Below are 21,047 nucleotides of genomic sequence, written 5' to 3' on the forward strand. Positions count from 1 at the left end.
AACAGTTGGTAAAATTTCAAAGCTAACTTAGACAAACAATAAGACACTGATGCGTACAATATTAACAGAGAGAACAAGGCACTGTAAAATTTATTTGTAATCTCATCAGTTTTCGAGATGAGGAGGGAGACATGAAAGCAAATTAAATCTCTTCTTCTTGCTAATGCTCAGTAATTACTCTCAAAGAGGAGGCACATGCATACACACACTCACAAACAGCGATGCAACAGCTTTTAATGAGAATATCCATCAGCTGGCTAAAAGAGCTTTAAAATGCAAACTGTTGGTTCTGGATGTAAGCACCCCTCTTAAATAAACACATCACTGATAGTGACTGAATGATGAATGCATTCATCATTCAGTCACTTCAGCCTTTGAAGTTTGACACATCGCCACACTGTCCAGTTAAGGCGGATTCTGCACTGTCAGCTTAATGCAATCGCTACATTAGCATAAGTGACGAATTTAGTGCTATCAAAAATGTAATATATAAATAAAAATGTAAATAATCCGTGGGTTTTTCATTTTTGGGTTCAGCTTATGCGGTAAGAAAAATAAAAAGAATCGACGGTCTGTCAGGTAAGAGATTGTTTGTAGGAAGCCTTGTTAATGTCTACCAAAATGAACTTCTCTACTACCAAACATGCACTTATTAAACATAACAAGCAGTTAATAGACAAACTGACCTTTACAATTTCATATAAACCGCAATTATTTTAGAAGCAGTTAAATGTCTGAGGTATGTCTGAGGAATTCATCTGCCCTGGCGAGAAAATCTGTGGGTGAGTTAATGGAATAACAAACACTCCTCTTCCTTACTGAAGTGCCAGTGAGCGTGGTATGTATGTACATAACCCTGTGAAACTTCCTTGTTTTTATAGCTAAAGCCTAGTGATAACAAGTGACAGAATCATTTTTATCTAGGTTGGCAAAAAAAAGTCACCACTGAATTCTCCACTCATTAGTAACTGTAGCGTTAGCTTTCCACTCTACGACACATGCATTCAGCTTATTATCATAAAAGTAGTATCCTGGTTATTAGAAAGATTTAAGTAGTTTGCAGTGGGTAAAAATGAAGACTTTAGCTGCACAAGATGGTCTCCAAGAAGCTTGATGGATAAAAGCTAATGCATAATGCATGAAAAAGGCTTTCCCATGATGCATGTAGTATTCATGTAATACAAAAAAAGAGCTACTTAGTAGCTTGAAAACTACTGAGAAATGGCTCTCTAATTGTGAAACTGAAACAGTGAACTTTAAAGTCTGACTCACCATTGTTTGACATCAGCATCACAGTTGCAGTCGTACTTGGGGTCGGTGCAGTTCCTGTCGATGCCACAGGCACATTTCTGGATGCCAGGCCCCGATCCACCCCAGTAGAAGTGTTTCTCGTTCCCTCTGCCAACCCACCACGTGTAGGGTGTCCCGTCTGGGGATAGAAGACAAACATCCAGAAAACAAGCCTATAGGTTATTTCCGAAATGGAGAACATGTCAATGTGACCCTCACAGAGAAGTGCACAAAACAGATGAAAACATCTTTTTCTAAAGGCGATAAAGTTGTGCTGCTAGAGTTACAGATGATTGATTGTTCAAAATTTTAACTGTTTGAGGCTCTTTTTTTGCGTCCATGTGAATTATAGTGACAATTGGCAGCTGCACGGTGAATATAACTCATTTGCTCAACATGTTTTATGCAGCTGGATGGTAAATGCCTTTGAGACCGGAAGGCACACTTAGACACACATCACACCTGTGCTTTTACAGATCTATTAAAACAGCTTCAGTGCCGTTGCATACATTTATCTTTTCTATGCACAAACCACTGCGTGTAATTGTTGGAGTGAGTGTCGGTACTTCAAAACCACATCTGCGGACACACAAACACCTCTCTGTGTTTGTATGTGCCCGTTCGTGTGTGTGGGTTCGTGTATGTGTGATTTTTAATGAGTGGATAAAAGGTGAAGGATCGCTGCTTTTCAATAAGAAATGTAATATTGTTTTCTTTTCCACGGATAATGTATTCTGGCATGGGACAGTAACTAGGCAGAGAGATAGGTGTAAATATTTCGGTGGCTGGCAATATATCACAATAACAGCAAGAGAGAATGAAACAATATTACGTTTCCCTCTTTATTCCGGGAAAATAAGCCGCATTGTCAATATCATTTTGTCAAATTTCTTTAGAGACAATGAAATCTCCCGAGCCCCATTTTTTACAGAAGGGAATTGAAGCAGACTTTTGATGCAGCACAATTGCATTGAGAGGTGTGATATACTGTATTATTACATTTTTTTTTTTGGGTGGGACTAGGGGCTAAACTCCAGGAAGAAGAAACAGACGTGTTTCTATTGTGTGTCTAAATGGTTACGTGTTTGGCTTTGGTGACCTGTGGGGTTACTGCCTTCATAAAGAGAATTAGCCTCATCTCTCTTCAAGCTACTGTTCAGACAAGCCATTGTCAACAGGATTAACAGTGCCTCCTCAAGAGACTTCACAATCCTCTCAATTCACGTGTGTGTGTGTTTGTGTGTGTGTGTGTGTGTGTGTGTGTGTGTATTGTCGTATTTTTATACAATAGAGAGGCCAAGTTTGAATTTAAGTCAAAGTTAGACCTCATAGTCTCACATTTAAGTCAGTGGTTATCACAGATGGCACCCATCTAGCCAACAACCCAGTACTAGTATCAAGTACTGCTTTCAAACACAGACTTTTTGTTGTTGTTGTTTTTGTTCACAGTATCAGTAACTTGAAATTTGAAACCAAAAAGAAGGTATAGTGTCATAAAAACAAGAAAACACAAATATATATTTTTAATTGTCTAAAACCTGTTTCATACTAAAAGTTGTACTGTTATTTATCAGGCCAATAAAAAACTGAATTCACATTTTTATACCTAAATTTGAGCAGTCAGAAACTGATAAAGCCTAATGTTCATCCACTACTTTTCTTCAGGTTCTTCAACTTTTCTTTTTAGAAATGCAAGTAACTGTAATTTGGCATCTTAATGAAAAAATAATATTGTACCTTATTATTTTCTAAGCTTTTTTCATAAAACTGTTAATTTGAAATTTTGTGGATAACAACAATAATTATATTTTAACACTAAAAACACAATTTCAGTTAAAGAGCTTGCATACACTAGTGGATGAACCAACACACACACACAAATAAAAAATGTATTTTGGTAATTATCAGTGCTATTATTTTAGGGCAGCCAAGGCATAAACCTAACACACATTCATTTGTGTTAAAGATTTTCTTCTGTGTAAAATAACTATCGAATTACTTTTTCTGTAATGAAATGTAACCACGATTTTCTGAGCTAAGGGTCTAGGCTCAATCGCTGGATCCTGAACATGTCCCAGCAACTTTGTCTCATTATGAAACAGACCTACTATTTACAGACTTGACTCTGATAACAGCCGTACATAACGCACATAATCATTTTTGGGTCTTTGTGGTTATATTCCGACTTTGTTACACCTCAATTAGGTAGTTGTTTTATTTAATTAGACCCGCTTTCAGCGTTGTTGTTTTACATATTATTTCTCTGAGATATCTGAATTTGCTACAAGCTCATCCTCATTCATCAACTGATTCCCCAGCAATATTTCCCCAGTGGATATATTTTAGAACACAACAACGCCGGCAATAACATCAGCTCATGATGCTTCACAAAGTGCTTCTTCAGCTGATGTGTGACTTTTTGACAAAGCATCATTTCCCCCAGGTCAGCATGTACAAACCTGTGAGGGAGTTTTGCTGTTGACAGACACATTAGCTTCTAATATGACAGGGCAGGTAGGTTTTTTTTTTTTAATCTTAGGCCAATTGTTCTCTGTAAATAAAAACAAAAATCAAATAGAATCTTCTTAATGAATATTTTGTATTTCAATTATGTCTTATTTAAGTTTAGATTTAATTTATAAAATATTTTCTGTTCTTACATTATAAGAAAATAAATCTGGGTCTTTATAAAACTGCGTGATTTTTGTGTCCCTTTGCACATTACCACATTTCAAAACCAATTAAAATAGATAACTTGTTTTGTAAATGCACTCTCTGCTGGTTTATTTGATCTCTTTTCAGCACACACACGCCATGATAATAATTGTATTTCTTGTACAATGCATAAACAATAAACCATGGACAATCTATAGTTAATACTGGTGGTGCTGAGGTGAGTGGTGGGCGATAGGGACGCAAATCAAAATTCTAAGGCCCCATAAAACCTTGGGCAGACTACTTTAAACACATAATTAAAGGGATGTTCCTTCTAGCTCTTGTATAACTGCAGAGTAAAAGTAGTTAAGCATTAGGAAAAACTTATGACTGCATGAACAAAGGAACTGCCTGTATTCAATAACAATGTGCTCACAATCCTCTTTCTACAGCACAAAAAAGACATCACAGGAGAAAAAGCATCTTGGGCCTATGCCTAATGTAGGCTTGGGCTCTATAAACACCAAACACACATAAATACACACATGTACTGACTGCTAATTTATTACTGTAAGTAAGGACTTAAAAATTACCGTTGTTGTGCTGATAATGGAAGGTAGCCAGTAATTATGTCTGATTATGCACAGTATGGCTGTGCTGTGGGTGCTGCATTTAAAGCTTGGTTCAGAATAGTGATTTTTCTTTTCTGACTCGCTATTCTGCTGAGGTCACACACACACACACACACACACACACACACACACACACACACACACACACACACACACACACACACACACACAGAGCAGGGAACTTGAGGTTATATTTCACTGAAGTCGATGACAAAAATGCTTCATCCACAAATGAGATAAAAGTGACTGTAAGCGAGTAGGAGTATGTTCACAAACTCCTGTCGAAGTGGCAGAACATGAACTTACAGAGATGTGTTGTTTTGTAGTAAATTGCTGTTCATTGTACATCCTTTTTTTTTTTAAAGAGAGTAATAAAAGAATGATGACCTATGACGTATTCATGGTGCAGAATTACTTATAAATAAGGCACATAATAATCTGTTTGAGTTTTCTTTGCATAGAGATTCTGATCAGGTGATCTGTGCTCCTCTTCTGATATTCACTGCTCTTTATGGATTTAGCCAGCTGAATTCAGTAAGATATAAGCAGATGCTACCCAAACAGCATAGCTGATTTCCAACCCCTACTCACTATAAAGCTAGCATAAAAGGTAGGACTCAGTGACTGAAACTAATCTGCATCATCATCTTATATATGAGCTGATGTCTGCTGCCCTTGATGTAACCTAGTAACAGTACCCTAGGTGTAACCAGTTCAGCATGGTACATCATTTTAAACATTATCAAAATACTGCAAACTGACCAGTTTTGCCTGGACTAAACAGCCTGGTATTTATATGCAACCTGGGAAAAAGACTAAACTAATTTACCTTAATACGTTTTGCAACAAACTTCCATAAAACATTATTTAGCGAGCATAATGTAAGGGAGTCCGGGGATTATAGTAAAAATGTTTTTTGTTCCAGCACTTATATCTCACATAATATTTGTAAGAGTTCTTAAATTTTGACATGAAATTAAAAATAATGTTACAAAATTCCAGTTTCTGCAGTATCAGTACCAATCAAAATATACACTTGAATAAAAAAGTTCTTAGATGTGATTTTGCCATAAAATCTGAATACTTCTTCATAAAGCTCTACAACAGGGGTGGTGGGGCGGTGTCCTGCAGGTTTTAGATGTGTCCTTGAGCCAACACACCTGATTCAAATTGCTACATTACCTCCTCAACATCTCTTGAAGTTCTCCAGAGGCCTGGTAATGAACTAATCATTTGATTCAGGTGTGTTGACCCAGGGTGTTATATTTAAAACCTGCAGGACACGGTCCTTCAGGCCTGGAGTTTCCCACCCATGGTTTTTCAGATATACACAGGCTGCAATGGAATGTTGTTTCTCACCAGGCTCTAAAGTGCAATAATCAGTAAAAAGTAAAAATACAGTATGACAATCAAGCAGCAGCTTGCTGAGACACTCAGCAAACTCAGGTGTAAACAATCACACTCACTGAGCTCACGAAAAGGGATGTGTTGAAGGTACAAGTGCGCCGTGGGATGTCATTATTTTCTTGTTACTGAGCATTTATCTCCATGCTGTCACCAGAAGCAACACCACCCTCCAGCACACAAAATATTAACTCACTCGACCGTAATATATATTAACTTGCCTCTTAGATTTAATCACCTATTAAATGAAGGACCCTGGTTGTGACTGCAAACCTTTCTCAACCCCCGAGTGGTAACCTGAAATACAATTTCCTAGAAATGTACGTACAAGTAATTTTGACACAGTCAGCAAGTATTGTAATTGGCCTGTTTACTACCATCTATTCTTCCTCCTATGGATGTCTGTCTGCTTTTTTCTCTGCAATTTTTGAATGGTTCAGTGAAAGAATAATAGCCATAGCCTCAATATAAGGAATAATAATCATAGCATTAATCAGATGTCAGCAAATTCCTGAAGGGAGTTTACTAAAACTATTAGAATGGATGTAAGGGAATGTACAAAGAAAAAGAAAAAGAGCGAGAGAGACAGAAAAAAAGAAAAAAAAACCCCCAAAGAACATAGTATCTGCCATCTCATAATAAATGCCAAGAGATGACCACAAGGCCCCTTGTTATGTTGTAGGTGTCACAGAGGTTCACTGCAGAAGTGACAGAAACCAAAACATGCAAAGGACTGCATCCAGACACGCTTACAAGAAGTGTGTCTGAAGATAAATTCATCAGAGTTGTGAAGGAGAAAAAGCTGCAAGCTAATGCAGTGCGCCCCAGGGCAGCTGTGGCTACAATGTAGCTTGCCATCACCAATGTGTGAATGTGTGTGTGAATGGGTGGATGACTGAATGTAGTGTAAAGCGCTTTGGGGTCCCTAAGGACTAGAAAAGCGCTATACAAATGCAGGCCATTTACCATTTTTTTAATGATTCATATAATACTGTAGATACATGGTTGCTATTTGCTCTTCAGTAGCTGTTAATAGTACAAAATAATTAAACATTATGGTTAATGGCAGTCTCAGAATACCACAAAACTGTGTATATTGTTGACAATAATTAACAATAATGAGTTGTCCCTTAGGGGAGAGAGTTTAATACTGCCCTTTGTACTTTAACTTTCTGGACAGCTCATCATAGCTATGGGACAGACCTATAACAATGTTTTTCTTGTACTCTTTTTAATCATCGTTATGTTTTTATTCCCTCACACAACATCAGTCAGTGCCTGTGTTGTCTGTCAGGAAATGTAAATAAATCCTATGCTACACCAGGTAAACATTACCAAGCCTCCGAGTGCATTTCCTCCATCACCCGGCTAGTCCTTAAACTCATTGCTTGGCCTCTCCCTTTCCCTACCATATAATAACACAGGTTTTTCAAAAGGTGAGGAGAGAGCACAAAATTGCTTTCACAGAAAAAAACGTCCACTTGGCCCATTTCATAATTTGTTTTTCAGAGTATGTCGAGAAAAGGAGGAGACAGGAGAAGATGTGTAGGAGTAACAGCAGGGCATCAGGTGAAATGAGAGCTATGTATTGTGCCAGTTAAACTCTCCTGTGTGATTCACTTGGCCGTGCCAAAACAAACAACTCAGGAGCGGAGAACGAAAGGAAGAAGGCGGAGGGGGAGATGAGAGCACGACAGCATGGATGGATGAAGATGTGAGGGAGGAGAGATAGAATCGTACTGGCAGGGAGTTCATACGGAGATCCGCAGAGAGAGAGGGCACTGCCAAGATGAGGCTCAACAGCATGTTTGTGTGTGTAAGAGCATGTCTGTGAGTATATGAAGAACAGAGACCATGTGTTTGCATCTACAAAAGTCCTGGGTTTAAAAAGCAGGTGCAAACAGCGCTGTGCGATATGACCAAAATCTCATATCCCGATATTAAGACATCTATCGTCCCGATAACGACATAAATCACAAAAATGTAACATTTTCTGTAAATTCTGTGAATCTCGGGCAGCTCGACTTCCGGGAAGTGTTTCCAGCTGCGCATCATGTAGCTGGAGTCGAGTGTTTTAACAGATGCATGAAACGATACATTTTTAGACATAAGTTGTAACGGCCGCCGTTTTCTTTGTGAGTATTTATTACACAGCGTGCTGCGGGGAAAAGCCTGTTCTAACGTTTGAGTCTAAGGTTTATTTTTTTAGCACCTGGCGGCTCTTTTTTAATTCTCATCCGTAAATAATATGCTCTTTCCCGTGATTCAGTTTATTTTGAAAAGTCTCAACAGGATCTTGAGCTTTATTGTGATAGGTTTATGTGGAACATAAACAAGCGGACACGCGATGGTTTTACCGTTGTTGTTGCTAACCACAACGCATAAAAACAGGCGCTTGTCCGTCCCTAGTGTGGTTATATTAAATATAAGAGAAAGAGAGAACTTTAAGACATTAATATAGCCACTACAGTGACCATCAAAACGATGAAAAAATATTGCTGTAAACAGTTTATTTTGCGACACCACGAAACAAATGATACCGTAAAATAAAACGATAGACGTTTTTATATCGTCATCCGATATATATCGTTATATGAACAGCCCTAGTGCAAACTATCACAATTCCCACATAAATATGATAAACATCAATGTGGGTATTCGAAATTCCATCTGACCGAATCAAAACAACAGGAAAACTGCTTTGAATTTGATATAAAAGTGATTAAAAATGTGCTGCATTCTCTTAGGATTTGCAGTAGATAATCCTCTGTGTGTGAAAATTTGGCTTAATTATAATTTGTTGATGCAAAGAAAGGAGACCATCATTAAGCTGAAAAATCAAAATAAACCTTTCAGCAAGATGGCAAAAACATCTGGAGTGGCCAAATTAGCAATCTGGTAAACTCTGAAAAATGAATGAATGCACCAGCCAGCTCAGAAACACTCGTCCTGGAAGACCACAGGCGACAATTAAGGTGCAAATTTTTTCCTTGGTTAAGAAAAACACATTCACAACATTTACAAAAACCATTCTCTAGAGAACAAGAGACAAAAAGGGTTTATCAATCCATCTTTTTACATGCTCATCTAACCTGGAGCTTATCTCAGCTAAAAGCTTTGTGAAACATGAAACACACCTAACAGGCCACAGGGTTAACCAATCAAACTTACATTTACACCTGTGCCAGATGATAACCCAGAAATTAGAGTTGAACTACATCAGTGAGATCCAAGTATTGGATTAACATTTACTGAGATGATCTCCAAAATAAAATGATGAATAAATAAACACTCACACATGCTAAAAATGTTTTGCGTCATGATTCTGGTGTCACTCCTTACAGCCATCATCACCCCTTACTTTCTCCTTCATTGCAAAATCCCCAACAAAAGTACTAAATGTTCACAGGAGATGAGGAATCAGACATGACAGACTGATAAGGCCCGGGGCTGTGTTCTTCTTCTGTCCTCGAGGACAGCCACACAACAGTACTCATTGTGATGGGTTTATCTATTTGTTATCCCAAAAGCACACATAACAGGCTCATAGTCACACCTACAGCCACACTCACATATATTTATCCCCGCTCTTATCCAGAGAAGCTAATGTCTTTATTTTCATCATTTCTGCTGTATTTTGTGGAGACTCACTCCCCAAAGCAAAGACACATGAGCAGTAGACAGTAAAAGCAAAGAATGAAAGAGGAAAAGAAGAAGTAAAAGACACATATTGGGAACTGTGAGATAAGAGTATTGACAGCAAGAAACAGAAAGAAAGTGGATAAAAAAAGGATCAGGAAACTTGAGGGGGTAGGGACAAATAAGTAAATACTTCAGCCTACTCCTTTTCAAACAAATAATGGAATGATATTTTGTAATGATTGTGAAGGCACATGTTTGAAATGTTTGAAATAAAAATGAACTGAACTGAACTGAAAGTGTGAGATCCTTGTCTTACAACTATTGATCTTAGCAAGTAATCTGATCATTCGGAATGAGTCCCACTGAACCAAACGGGTCCACAGCAGCCTTTTTATATATTTATATTATGACTAGAACCAAACTCATATATTGTTATATCTAATTCAGAAATGGCATCATCGTAGACAGTCTTGTGTCTAAAACAGTAAATGTGATGTATTACACATGAATAACAACAGAATTTACTGCAAATAGTTGAAATACATTTAAAATGTTAACACTGAGAAATAATATTAAAAAATTAAAAACACCTAGATTAATCTTTGCAAGCAAGGTGTAATGCTGAAAGCTATTACTAATTAAGTGCCATTAATACTGATCAATACATAGTCAGTCAGTGTAGGGTAATTTCCAATAAACCAAGTTCAAAAAAGAAGAGTCTATGGCTGACGCGTGTTCCTGGTTTCCAAAAGAAATGCTTCCAGTTGCATTATGGTTTGAAGACTGTTTTATTTATTACAAACTGAGGATGTAACAATGAACTCCTTCCAAAAAAAAAAGGCATGAAAATTCCAAAAAATAGCAGTTATCCAATACTAGCTGTGTACACGGTCAGAAAACCGTGAGACTCCTAACATCTCTGTCCATGCTCCTCCCCTTCCCTCTCACACAGGGTTTCATGCTACTACTGCACTTATGTAATGAATCTATGAATAATAAAACAAACATGAACTCAATCGCAAATAAAATATAAAGCAGACGTCTGGCGCTTACATTACCGGCCCCTAATTGTTCTAATAATGTATTGCCTTAGAACAATTACCACATTTCTTAACTTTACAAACTTAATATGAACCACGTTTAGACATATCCAATGTTTAAACACATGACAAAATATTATTTATAGACAAATGAATTGTCCAATACTTTGCCAATCAGCTTTGCAAAGTATATTAAGGCTGGTTTCTGTCCATTTCCAAAAGAACAGGTGAAAAAGAATAAGAAAGAAAAGAAGGAAAGAGAGAAAGAAGGAAAGAGCCAGAGGTTGCTAGCACATGGCTCATCGTAGGGGCTTAGTCTTTACCACTAGCCCATTCAGATTCCACAAGCAGACAAATCTTGGTGATGGGTCTGTCCAAAACATTAGTCTTTGTCTTTATCCGTACTCGGCGAACGAGACCCTTCTTGTCTGGAACTGTTTTGATGATCTTTCCCATAATCCATGAATTTCGTGGTGCACAGTCGTCCACAAGAAGAACAACATCTCCTTCTGCAAAGTTTCTTGATGCTGTGGCCCACCGCTGACGTTCCTGAAGTTGAGGTAGGTATTCTTTAGTCCATCTCTTCCAAAATAGATTGGACATATATTGCACCTGTTTCCATCTACGTCGTGAGTAGAGGTCATTCTGGTCAAACAATCCTGGAGGCAATGAAGATTTTGTTTTCAACAACAAAAGATGATTAGGTGTCAGAGCCTCCAAATCATTTGGGTCGCTTGATGCCCTGGTGATTGGTCGGCTGTTGATGATCGACTCTGCCTCGCATAAGACTGTATGAAGGCATTCTTCTTCCAGAACTTGTTCTCTCACAGTAGAATTCAGCACTTTTCGTATTGATCTTATCAACCTCTCCCATGCTCCGCCATGATGTGAAGCAGTGGGAGGGTTAAATGTCCACTTAATTCCATGCTGTTGAAATAGATGCTGAAACGGTGAAGTGTTCCAGTCAGCGATTGCTTCCTTCAGCTCACGATTGGCAGCAACAAAATTTGTCCCATTATCTGAGCGAATCGCCTTCACTTGTCCTCTCCGTGCTATGAAGCGCCGGATTGCATTTATGCATGAATCTGTGTCTAATGATGAGGCCAGCTCTATGTGTACTGCACGAACCGCTAAACAAGTGAATATAACACCGTATCTTTTTAAGATGGTTCTTCCACGTCTTACTTCGAATGGGCCAAAGTAGTCTACACCAACCCGGGTGAAGGGTGGATCATCTGGCAACACTCGCTCTTGTGGAAGATCAGCCATCAGTTGTTTCCCAACTCTCCCATGCAGGCGACGACATGTCACACACTTTGCGATGATCTTTCTAATGGCTGTGTTGGCACTTGGGATCCAAAACTTCTGTCGCAATTCAGAGAGCATGTGATTGCGCCCTCCATGCCCGGTTTCTTCATGTATCTGTTGGAGGACTAAGTCAGAAATGTGAAAGTCTCTAGACAGGATAATAGGCTGCTTAGCGATTTCCGGCATAGCTGCCCAGCTCAATCTTCCACCAACTCTCAACAGATCTTCCTGTAGTACAGGGTTCAGTTTGTATAAATGGCTGTTGCGCTTCACACTTTGTCCCTTGTGAAGAGCTGAAACCTCTTCTGAGAATTTCTCCTTTTGGCAAAATCTGATTATATCGAGCTCTGCTTGATTCAGGTCTTCCACTGAAATTTGTGTAGGCTTAAAGCTTGTCCTGAAACTGTCAATCTGACTTTGCCTCAGCTGTCGATCATTGTCAAAGCTATTCTCCACACTGGTTACGCATAGCTCTTTACGTTTTTGACAGAGACTCCAAAGTAAGGCTTTAAGTTTCAGGAACCACACCACCGCTCTTTTCAACTTTGTCCATGATGAGAAGTAATTTATCAGTCTCTTGAATGGAGCAACATTTTCTTCCACCTCTATTTTGTTTACTGTGGCCTTCTTGATCTCAGGATCACCAGAAGTGATTTCCGGACAATTCAATGGAGTGTTAGGCCAAAACTCTACTGGACTGCGAAGAAAATCTGGCCCAGACACCCACGTTCTGTTCTTCATAAATTCATCTACTCTTTGCCCTCTTGAGGCGCAGTCAGCAGGATTCTTGTCTGTGCTGATGTGTTTCCACTGTTCCACATCAGAGCCTTTCAGAATAGCTGCAACTCTGTTTGCCACAAACGTACGAAAACGCGTGGTCTCATTCCGGAGATACTGGAGCACCACCGTACTGTCTGTCCAAAAAACTGATTCTGCAAGGTTCAGTTGTAGCTCTCTTCTCAGGACACTATCCATCCTAATGGCTACTGTAGCAGCAGTCAATTCCAGACGGGGTATGGTAGGAGGCCTGAGAGGCGCCACTCTGGACTTGCCCATCATAAATGCACATTGTGTCTCATTGCTCGTGTTACGCATGAGTAGGTAGCTGACTGAGCCATATGCATCCTCACTTGCATCTGCAAAGTGATGTAGTTGTGCAAATACATCATTTCCAAAATCTTTGGGCTTGAAACATCTTGCAACTGAGAAGTGTTCCAAAGCAGGAAGGCTGGTTAACCAGTCAGTCCACCGCCTCTTTATGTGCTCAGGTAAGTCGTCATCCCACCCGATCTTCAATCTGCACAATTCCTGCAGGATAATCTTTGCTGGCAAGACTGCTGGCGCCAAAATGCCTAATGGGTCATACACTGATCCAATGACAGAAAGAAGTCCTCTTCTTGTGAATGGGCGATCTTTGATGTTGATCTTAAATCTGAATGTGTCTGACTCAACACACCAATTGAGACCAAGGGCCCTCTCAAGTGGAAGTTTGCCATGATCCAGGTCCAGGCTTTTCATTTCTGCTGCCAGTTCAGACTTTGGGATGGAGTCAAGCACCTTCCTTCGGTTGCTCACCCATTTGTTGAGACGGAAGCCTCCGTTGGCACAGATTTTCATTAGATCTTGACACATTGATATAGCTGCCTCCTCCGTAGCGACAGACTTGAGACAGTCATCAACGTAAAAGTTCTGCAATACTGTTTGAACAACTTCAGCTCTGAACTGCCTACTCTGGTCTTCAGCACACTTCCTCAAAGCGAAATTGGCACAACTGGGTGAGGATGTGGCCCCAAACAAATGCACAGTCATCTTGTGCTCAGTCAAAGCTTGATTGCAGTCGCCACCTGTCCACCAGAGGAACCTAAGTAAGTCAGAGTCACCGTCAGGCACCTTCACCTGGTGAAACATTGCTTCAACGTCTGCCATAATTGCAACAGGTTCCTGTCTAAATCGTATGACAACACCAATGAGACTGCTGGTCAAATCTGGACCCTGAAGAAGTTGATCATTCAGGGATGTGCCCTGATAGGATGCTGCACAGTCGAACACAACTCTTAATTTCTGCTTCACAGGGTGGTACACGGCGTGATGGGGTATATACCACACTTTTCCTTCTTTGTGCGCCAGTTCATCATTTGACAGTTGTACTGCATAGCCCTTTTTAAGAAGGTCTTCCATGAAGTCTGTGTACTCTTGTCGGAAGCAGTCATTCCTGAGAAATTTAAGCCTCAAGTTACGTGCTCGTTGTTCAGCGACTGAGCGATTATTTGGCATGTTGACCAATCTGTTCTTCAGAGGTAGACATATTGTATAGTGGCCATCCATCAGTTTTGCAGATTCCATGGCCATGTCCATAAACTGATGGTCCTCTCTTGACATTTCCACTTCATCATGTTTTCTTCCCTCTGGAAAATCCACCATGAACTGTTGAAGCCACAGGTTCTCTAAACGGCTCACTGATATGCGGTTTACATTAGCCTTGGCTGGGTTTTCTCTCAAAGGTCCATTCACAGTCCAACCTAGCTTGGTTCTTACAGCATACGGTCCATTACCTACACTGCTTACAACCTCCCATGGCTCCATTGCTTTAGGTACATTTGCTCCTATAAGCAATCCAATGTCAGTCTCAATTCGAGGCAGTTTTACTTCTTTAAGGTAAGGCCACTTTTCGAGATCTTTCTGTAGGGGTATGTTTTCTTTTCCTACAGGTATTGTCCTTTGTGTGAAGACATCTGGCAGATCAATAAAGTCGTCACCAGATAAACTACTGACCTCCAAGCCTGACACTACATGAGTACAGACAGGTTTCTCTTCATTCATAGTTTTCAGTAGTATGTCAGTTTTCCTTCCAGTGATCTTCAATTTGTCCATTAATGTCTCTGTACAGAATGTGGCAGAGCTTCCTGGGTCCAAGAAGGCGTAAGTCTGCACTACTACACTTCCCTTTTTGGCCTTGACCTGTACAGGAACTATTGCAAGTGTGCAGTCATCTTCCCCGGCCCCAGTTGGCCCACAATCCTCAGACTCTGCACAGACAAAGGCACTTAAGATTGTTTGACTTTCACTGTTCTTAGTTTTCTTCTCTGTGTCAGCGTCTGTGTCCCTTTTCTTGATATGCAACAATGTATGATGAGCAAGAGAACATACCTCACAGCTCACCTTTCTCTTACAAAGTTTGCTCATGTGACCTTGCTTCAAACAGCTAAAACACAGTCCTTTGCCTTTCAAAAATTCCAACTTTTCGTTGTGTGGCTTGCCCTTAAACTTACCACACAGGTCTATGATGTGCCCACCGTTACAGAACAGACATGCCTGTGGAGTGGGTTTCACATAATTTGTGTTTTCCATTGTCTTTGTGTCTTTCTCCTGAATGTCCAATGGTATGGCACTGGTGGTGAATGACTTCTTCATTACAACCCTTTTCTGATCCTTGTTACTGTTTTGTTTAATGGTGAATGGTTTAGCAGTGGTGCTATCCTTTATGTCACCAAAAACAGGGTGAAGTGCAATTTTGGCTTGTTTATTAATAAACTCCACCAAATCATTGAACTTGACTCGTCTGTCGCCTCGCTCTTGCATACCACACACAACAGATCTCCACCTTTCACGTAACTTGTATGGAAGTTTTGCTACAATGGCTTTCAGGCTTGCGACGTTATCAAGTTCCTCCATGTAACTCACTTCAGCCATGGTGTTACAGCAAGCTGTCAGAAAGAGTGAAAACGCATTTAAAGCTTCTGCATCTTCTGGCTTGATAGGTGCCCAGTTTGAGACCTTGTTCATGTAGGCTACAGCAACTTTGTAGTCATTTCCGAAATGCTCTTTGAGGAGCTGTTTAGCCTTGTGATAGCCTACATCTGGCTTCATATGAAGGCAGCTCTTTATTAGCTCTTTCGGCTGTCCATTAGTGAACTGCTCTAAGAAGTAGAGGCGATCCTTAGGACTTTCAGTGCGAGACTCTACTCCGTGCTCAAAGGCGCTTACAAATGTATTGTAATCTAGAGGATCACCACTGAAGGTAGGGATGTCTAAAGGTGGCAATGTCATCATTTTTTGTTGTTTCACCATCAGCTCTGTTATATTATTCTGACGTGTCATAACAGTACAGAGTGTTTCAACTGCTTGCTCATCTGCTGCAAAATCCACTCTAGACTGCTGCGTACCAATAGGGTGATTTTGTAAAGGCATGAATTCCCCATATCCATTTTCTGTGTTGGTGACTGGAGTTTGACTTACAGGTAATGGTATGAATCCAGAATCAATAGTCGTTGGGTATGCAGGACTCACATGTGACGAGCGCTCATTTTCAAAATTCTCTAATACCTTTATTTTAGCATCAGAGGCAGCAATAGCAGTTTGCAGATCTAGCTGCTCTCTTTTTGCTTTCAACTCAGTTTCCTGTCGTTCAAGCTCTTGTTTTTGTTTGAGAGCAGTTGCTTGTGCAAGCAATGTGGCTCTCTCCATTTCAGCTTTGAGGCGTACTGAGGAAGCAGTGGACACTTGGCTCCCAACGGCTGACCTGCGCCTCCTGCTTTTACTGCTTAATGCAGCGGACATCACAGAAACACTGTCGGAAGGCTGGATGTCTGCATCACACTGTCTAGCTTGTTCTGTGCGCTCCTCAGCTGCTTTAACCCACGTTTCCACATGTTGCATAAATCCACGAATACGACTAGCATTAGGTTCATACCAAGAACTTTGGTCCTTTTCAAATTCTTCCTCATGCATTAATACTCTCAAACTATCATTCATCTTACACAGTTCTCCAAATGAATCTTGGTAGTCTAAGCGCAATTTCTGCTTAACAGCATTCACGTTAGCATCATCTTCCATTAGCCGTTCGAGCTGATTAGCTTGGCTAGTTAGGTGGCCTAGCTTAGCCTTTCTAGACTGGGTCAACCTCTGCAGCTTTTCCTCGACAGCCTTTTCTGTCATTTTTGGTTCTCTTTTTCCACACACTAGTTCTTCATCACTCTCATGCATTATGACAAATTTCCACAGTAGCAAAGCTTGTTTTCACTGCTTACCGTGATTCTTCCTCCAAGTAGGCTATTGCCTTCAATCCACAGTGCACGGCGTTGCTAAACATGATCCTTTTCAGTATTCCTTTTCCCAAAAAAGGAGCAAGAAGGTTTTCTGACTAAATGTAGGGTAATTTCCAATAAACCAAGTTCAAAAAAGAAGAGTCTATGGCTGACGCGTGTTCCTGGTTTCCAAAAGAAATGCTTCCAGTTGCATTATGGTTTGAAGACTGTTTTATTTATTACAAACTGAGGATGTAACAATGAACTCCTTCCAAAAAAAAAGGCATGAAAATTCCAAAAAATAGCAGTTATCCAATACTAGCTGTGTACACGGTCAGAAAACCGTGAGACTCCTAACATCTCTGTCCATGCTCCTCCCCTTCCCTCTCACACAGGGTTTCATGCTACTACTGCACTTATGTAATGAATCTATGAATAATAAAACAAACATGAACTCAATCGCAAATAAAATATAAAGCAGACGTCTGGCGCTTACAGTCAGCATCTGAAAAATTCATGACAGAACAATTAGAAAAAGGCTGAACAAGTACGATTTGTTTGGAAGGGTTGCCAGGAGAAAGCCTTTTCTCTCTAACAAGAACATGGCAGCACGGCTTAGGTTTGCAAGGTTGCATCTGAAAAAAACGTGCAAAACTTCTGGAACAACGATCTTTGGACAGACAGCACCACAATGGAGATGTTGCACAGCACCATGCTTGGTGACAACCAAACACAGCATGTTAGCAAAAACACCTCACACCAACTGTCAACCATGCTGGTGGAGGGGTGATTATTTGGGCTTGTTTTGCAACGACAGGACCTGGACATCTTGCAGTCACTGAGTCGCCCATTAACTTCTTTGCATACAAATATTGTGTTGCCCTTAAGGCGTTTCTCTGAATAAATAGGTTCATAAATTTGAAATAAATAATTCTAAAAAGATTTGCCATTAAAAATTAATATGTGTTGTTAAAATGAATAATTCATGTTGTATATACGTTTTAGTTAAAAGGAAAATATCGCTAAAATGTATTTCCTGTTCTGGCGGGGCACTTCCGGTTCCGGTCAAGCACTTCCGGTTTTGGTCAAGCGCTCGGTTTTGCTGAGAAACAGGCTCCTCATGTTAAAGGCAGTATGGAGATGTAATCAAATGCCATCTACTCCGAATTATCAGGCCGGAACGCCGTAAGTTACTTTATATGACAGTTTGTACAGATAACTTTGGATATTAATGTGTATTTGCTAACATGAATGTTTTAGTGAGAGTAATGCACTTTATTGATGTAAACATGCTTCTGCCTGTTGAGATGGAGTTTATTTTCTGTCATTTCAGTTTTCACCACATGTTCATGGAGACAATTAAACAAGCTGCAACTAAACTCCAGGGTCTTCATTTGTGGTTTAACTCGGTGTCACCAACATCCTCGTTGAAAACACTACAAATATATTCTAGACAAAGACAAACCATATTGCAACAATATGGCTTCAGAGTAAAAGAATCTGGGTGCTGTGGCTGCTGTATTTATTTGTCACCTAGTGATGCATTATAAAAGGAAAAAATATGGCAAAAGAGCTGAAATCCTTTATTAAACAAGAATGTGAAAATATTTCACTTTAACTGTGAAGCAATTGGCCATTTACAGAGCAGTAAACCCGCTTTTCTTAATATTTTGAATGTGTTTAAACATTTTTGTATCTGTTAGACTATTAGACTTTGTAATTATTGCCCTTTTGCAATGAAAAAAATAGACAGGTGTAGTGTCTGCCTTATATAAAAGCAGAAATTTCAGGAGCCTGTGGTTTGATTGTAATACCAGACTGGTCTGAAGTACAGAGACAACAACCATTTAAAGTCCATAACACCCATAATATCCATTAAAATTGCTCATACTAGGCATAAGTACCAGGGCCACGCTCAGTTCATATCAGGGGATCATACCCCTGCCAGTCAGACTAGGAACTGAAAGGTCAGTGGATCCAAAATGGCACTTGATATGCTCAGCTGCTCATATCCCCAGTGTAGGAGATAATGGCTTTTAAGAAAGGTGGACAGTTTGAGTTGAAATGCCAGAATGGCATTCATAACCCTATTTGGCTTTCTCATAAACCTGTCTCAGGCGTCACCTTTTAGTTTGTGCCTTTCTTACTGAAGCTATAAGAGCGGTCGTTATCGATTTCTTCTCTGACCCCGCTGACTGACAGGTGTCTGTCAGAGAGCTGCTTCACAGTATGTACAAACTCATGCATGGATGAGAATACGCTTTTATTCTGCTGTCTGCATTGATCTCTATGGGGTGTGAATGTAAATCAATATTCTTCTTCTCTCTCCTCTAACAAGAGCAGCTCCTGTATTATTGAGAAAAAAAAGTTAAAGGCCAGAATATGTCTTATGCACGCTGCCAAACACTTGTCTTTGAAGAAAAAGAACCACCAACAAAATCCTGCATACCCATTCACACACAAATGTGCCCCTGCTCTTACCTAAAGTGTTCTGGAGAAAGTAACACATGCAAACACTTTTAGTTTTAAAAAGCTTTCACACTAAGTCATGGATCAAATCGTCTTTGTCAGGGCATTGTTGACTTTTGCTCTTTGTTTGCTCTTTTTCTCCCCCTTTTTTTCTGGAGGAGAAGCTGTGGGGACATTAGCCATGCCCTGAGAGCTCTATGGAGAATTTAATAAATGCACTGCTAGCTTCTGTGCATATCTGAGAAACAGAGAGCGTATTTGTGTGCTGTTTTCTTTGTCTTCATCCTTTCGTTTATCTGTAAAAGTGCATGCGTGTCTTTGTAGTCTCTTCTTTGCTCCTGTTAATGTGTTTCTGGGACTTTGCCTTGCTCCCCTGTCTCTTTCTATTGTCTCAATTCTTCTCATCTTTCTAACCACCTATCCATCAAAACACTACGTGAACCTCCCCAGTTTCTCCCATCTCTATTGCCCCCCAACATATTTAGGCCTCTCTACCTCACACTGCCCTCCTTTTCCTTGCTCTCTCTTATCTCCTGGTCTCAGAGGCCTCTTTTCCTTTATCTATCTTCCTATTACGTCTCTCTACCTTCTCTTTGCACTCTCGGATCTCTTGCTCTATCAGGGTACTCTTTTCCCCTTCTCTCTCTGTCATATCTGCTTTGCACACCTTTGCCTTGTACTCTCATATTGGCTGGTCTCAGTGGCTTTTCTCTCTCTCCCTCTCTCCATGCTCTATATCTGTCCATCTATCCCATGTCTCCATAACTCTTTCCTAGCATCTACAATAATCTCTTTATGTTCTTATTAGTCTCGTTATAATCTACCCTTTAATCCATGCTAATTGCAATCTCCCCTTGCTCTGATCCTGATCTGAAGATGTATTTGAAACACGCCCCGCCCTCCCCGTCTATCCTCTTTGGTTTGATCTGCTAAGAACTACAGTGCATACCAAAATATCAAATGGCTGTGATCTGAAAGCCCTTGTAACTCTTCGTTGACTAAATTGGTTGGTAAAAGGAATACACTAAGTCAACTGCCTTAATGTTTTTGACACTAGCAGAGAAACTGTATAAAATAGTGTTTGTTTTGTGAGTAAGGACATTCAAAATCAGTTTTTCTTTCACTGACCAACAGCTGGTGGTACTTCTAGCACAAAAATGGATTTAATGAAAGTTTTTGTCCTCAAGGAGACACAATTAGAAAAGCTAGCCATTATATTAAATAGTGTGTGAGTACTGCTAATGGGTATATTCTCTCTTAAATGCAGCGGAAATGAAAAAAAAAGCAAAAGCATAACAGCCTTTTTTTTTTTTAATGCTTTCTGTTGCACAAAGTGAAAAAAAGTCTCTAAATCCCTCATTTTGGTAATGGAGAGAGGAGGTTAAAGAGAAACACTGCAGAAATGAGTTTTGTTGCTGCCTGCAGTGCAAGCAATGTCAGGAAAGACATCTCCGTTGTCTACATCAGAACACAGCGCAGACACCACTGTGGAAGGATAATGAGTAATTTCAACAGTTTTTACCTGAGAGCACCCGTGAAGGGATCCACCATACTGACATGTCTGAGGCTGAGCTGCCTTCCTG

At 40.0% G+C, this 21,047-nt stretch overlaps 1 protein-coding gene across 2 annotated transcripts in view; it reads right to left on the bottom strand.

The window, feature by feature from the left end:
- cntnap2a (contactin associated protein 2a) overlaps window positions 1-21,047 on the bottom strand; it is a 413,013-nt gene that overhangs the window by 70,522 nt on the left and 321,444 nt on the right. For both annotated transcript variants that reach the window (XM_082545890.1, XM_082545889.1), the window contains exon 16: window positions 1,273-1,429. In XM_082545890.1, coding sequence (XP_082402016.1) covers window positions 1,273-1,429 — 157 coding nt within the window. The remainder of the gene's footprint in view (window positions 1-1,272; window positions 1,430-21,047) is intronic.

This window comes from Aulonocara stuartgranti (assembly GCF_965226115.1).
Source record: "Aulonocara stuartgranti genome assembly, chromosome: 9".
Classification (NCBI taxonomy): Eukaryota; Metazoa; Chordata; class Actinopteri; order Cichliformes; family Cichlidae; genus Aulonocara; species Aulonocara stuartgranti.